This window comes from Austrofundulus limnaeus, unplaced genomic scaffold, assembly GCF_001266775.1.
Source record: "Austrofundulus limnaeus strain Quisiro unplaced genomic scaffold, Austrofundulus_limnaeus-1.0 Scaffold27, whole genome shotgun sequence".
Lineage (NCBI taxonomy): Eukaryota > Metazoa > Chordata > Actinopteri > Cyprinodontiformes > Rivulidae > Austrofundulus > Austrofundulus limnaeus.
This window is the reverse complement of record NW_013952429.1, coordinates 794885-797603: the sequence shown is the minus strand read 5'-3', so window position 1 is coordinate 797603 and position 2719 is coordinate 794885. Positions and strand designations below refer to the sequence as shown.

Below are 2719 nucleotides of genomic sequence, written 5' to 3'. Positions count from 1 at the left end.
ATATATATATATACGTATATTGTCTCTACTGTGCTATAAAAACTGAAATTCCAGATGCTTTCTCAGTGGTCATGAAGTTTAATAATATGATTGGCATCATTTTCAAGCATTTCATTTTATTTTTCATAGACATTGTACTAAGCACAGCCAAGGCCGAATTGTGAACATTGCTGCGTTAATTGGATCTTTTGTAACTTTGTTTATTTATGTTCAATCAGATTTTCTGCAACTGTCACACTCTGGACAATATAACTGCATATTATACATTGGTATCTGGCATTCAGTGTTGACAAGATAAAGCAGTTGTAATTATTCTCAGCTATTTGCTGAAACAATTTACTTATTCTGACAAAAGGTGTGCTGTATATAAGGTTACAAAACTATATACGCATTACTGATCTACTTTGAATGTATTTTCTATTAAACTGTTTAATGTCTTTAAAATGTTGTAATATACTTTAATAAATATAGCAGTTTCAAAGAAGTGCAGATTTTTTGATGTTTTGCAAGCCAACATTGTCAAAAATGTGTTCAGAAAACACTTAGAATTTGATCAATATGTGTAAAACTCACAAACTTGAAGCCATTGTTTAATGTTTGCTAAAATAATTGTGCTGAGACTGCCATCTTGAATTGAGTCAAATCCACAAATTAGTTAGTTGTGGATACGTCCATTGATAACTAACCTACCTTCTTCCAATGTTTGCCACCAGGTGTGTGTGAATGTGTGTGTGAATGGGTGAATGTCTGAAGTGTAAAGCACTTTGGAGTCTGTGTGGACTTGGTAAGGCGCTATATAATATTAAGCCAATTACCATTTTTGATGGTTTTATTAAAATGTATTCAGTGTTTCATAAGCTATTTTGTGAACAAACACTGACTATTACATGGTTGCAATTCATGGCAATGAGCAACAAAACTTCAGTGAATGTTAATTAGCTGATTATAAATTATATTGCTCCACCTGAAATGTTACCAGGTGTAAAGTAAATGTGTTCCCACAGATTTCTATTATAAAACAAGCAAAAAAAATACATTTTCATTCACTCTGACTTACCGGCAGAGGTTTGGCAACACCGATGTGAACAGGACCGTAGTCTGTGGACTTAAGAACATGCACGGCATAATCCAGACTGGCGCCTTCTAGGTCAGTTTCATTAACAAACACAAGTCGGTCACCAGGTAGCAGGCGGCCATCTTGATCTGCCACACCTCCAGGCACCAAGGATCGAATTATCAGGACAGTTTTTGAGGCATCTTCTGGATCCTTAAAAAACACACACAATAGCATTTTACTGACATGTAACTAAATAGCTTGATAATGTACTGTAAAAAGTAAGCTAGAAAAACTGCATTTATCCACAGTGCCACTCACTTTAATATACAGATTAAAAGTCAATAGTGCTCATCTGCTAAATGAGCTGAATAGTTTGAATAGTTTCATTATAAATAATGGACAAAAAAGAATGAAAGAGGAAAGCAATTGTTTGAATGCTTAATCAGCATTAACACAAAAGAGAGAAATACAGTGAAATTGTTAAAAAAAAGATTAATAGTCTCAAGGAAAGCAATTTTATCAATTGGTTTCTCTATGAAGCAGCTAGCAACAATTTACAACTGTTCCTGCAAAATACAGAAAGTGTGTATCCTAAGTTTTGGTCCTTATTTAAACTAAACCATAAGCTGCTTTTCCAGTTGGTTTGTTTGTAGTTTCTGACCTGGTAGTCCAGGATACTGAAGCCCAGTCCCGACTCGCCTTTTTCCAGCTCGACTACTTGAGCCTCCTTCTCCCACATGGCCAGAGGAGGTGACATGGGGGGCACACCTCGCTTGGTAATGTCCTCAGCTGTAGGACAGGGAATGACACAACCCTGGTCCAGCTGGGATAAGCAGACAGGCAGGAGAGGGAACAATGACAAAGCAGCATGTTAGTGGCATTTACAACATGACTGAATTTCAAGGGATTTATAGGTGAAGACAAGGAATGTAAAGTAGGTTATACCTTTTTTAATGGAAATCAATTCAACATTAATGTTTCATCTGTTTGAGCCGCACCTTGTCATTGAACTCAGCCAGCAGATCTTTAAGACTGAGACAGACGTCGTCATCATCTTCCACATCACTCTCACGAACTGAAGGGGGTACAATGCGAGAGCATACCAGGTATACACACAACGGCAGCTCCTTCAGAATACTGACCACCTCTTTATGGGTCTCTCCAATGAGAGGAATCCCGTTCACCTGCCAAGATACATGATATACACTGCATATGTTCTTCTAGAACACATATCTGACACTTTCTCTGTATTTTGTTTTGCATGTATACATACTGTATTTGAATAAAACTAGCAGTCCTTGAATGGATTAACATCTACTGCCTTGCAAAGAAAAAACTACACTGAACATAGCATGCAAATAAACCAAAAAACTACAAAAATGAAATGAAAAAAAATGTTTTGTGATTTTTTTAATTATAGTAATCCTCAAAACATTCAAAAATATGCATACTAATTAATACTCAGTAAAAAAAAATAAAAATAAAAAAAACTAGAAGCAGTTACACTGCAAACACTGTCCATCTTACCAAGTTTAAAAATCTTATATCCAGCCCAAAAGTCTTTTTGATTTTGTTTTGAGACTGATTTACTAAACAAGAACTGATTGTGTAAGAATAATAATCTTGTTTTCAGAATGTGTAAGATTATTTGTCTTGTTAGCC

The 2719-nt window shown here is 35.5% G+C and overlaps 1 protein-coding gene across 1 annotated transcript in view; it reads right to left on the bottom strand.

Moving 5' to 3' along the window:
• The window catches only part of si:dkey-92j12.5 (multiple PDZ domain protein), a gene marked incomplete in the record, with an annotated part of 56993 nt that overhangs the window by 29783 nt on the left and 24491 nt on the right, over positions 1–2719 (bottom strand). Inside the window, 3 exon segments of the mRNA XM_014004873.1 lie at positions 1058–1267; positions 1719–1880; positions 2056–2241. Of these exon segments, the coding sequence (XP_013860327.1) occupies positions 1058–1267; positions 1719–1880; positions 2056–2241 (558 nt within the window).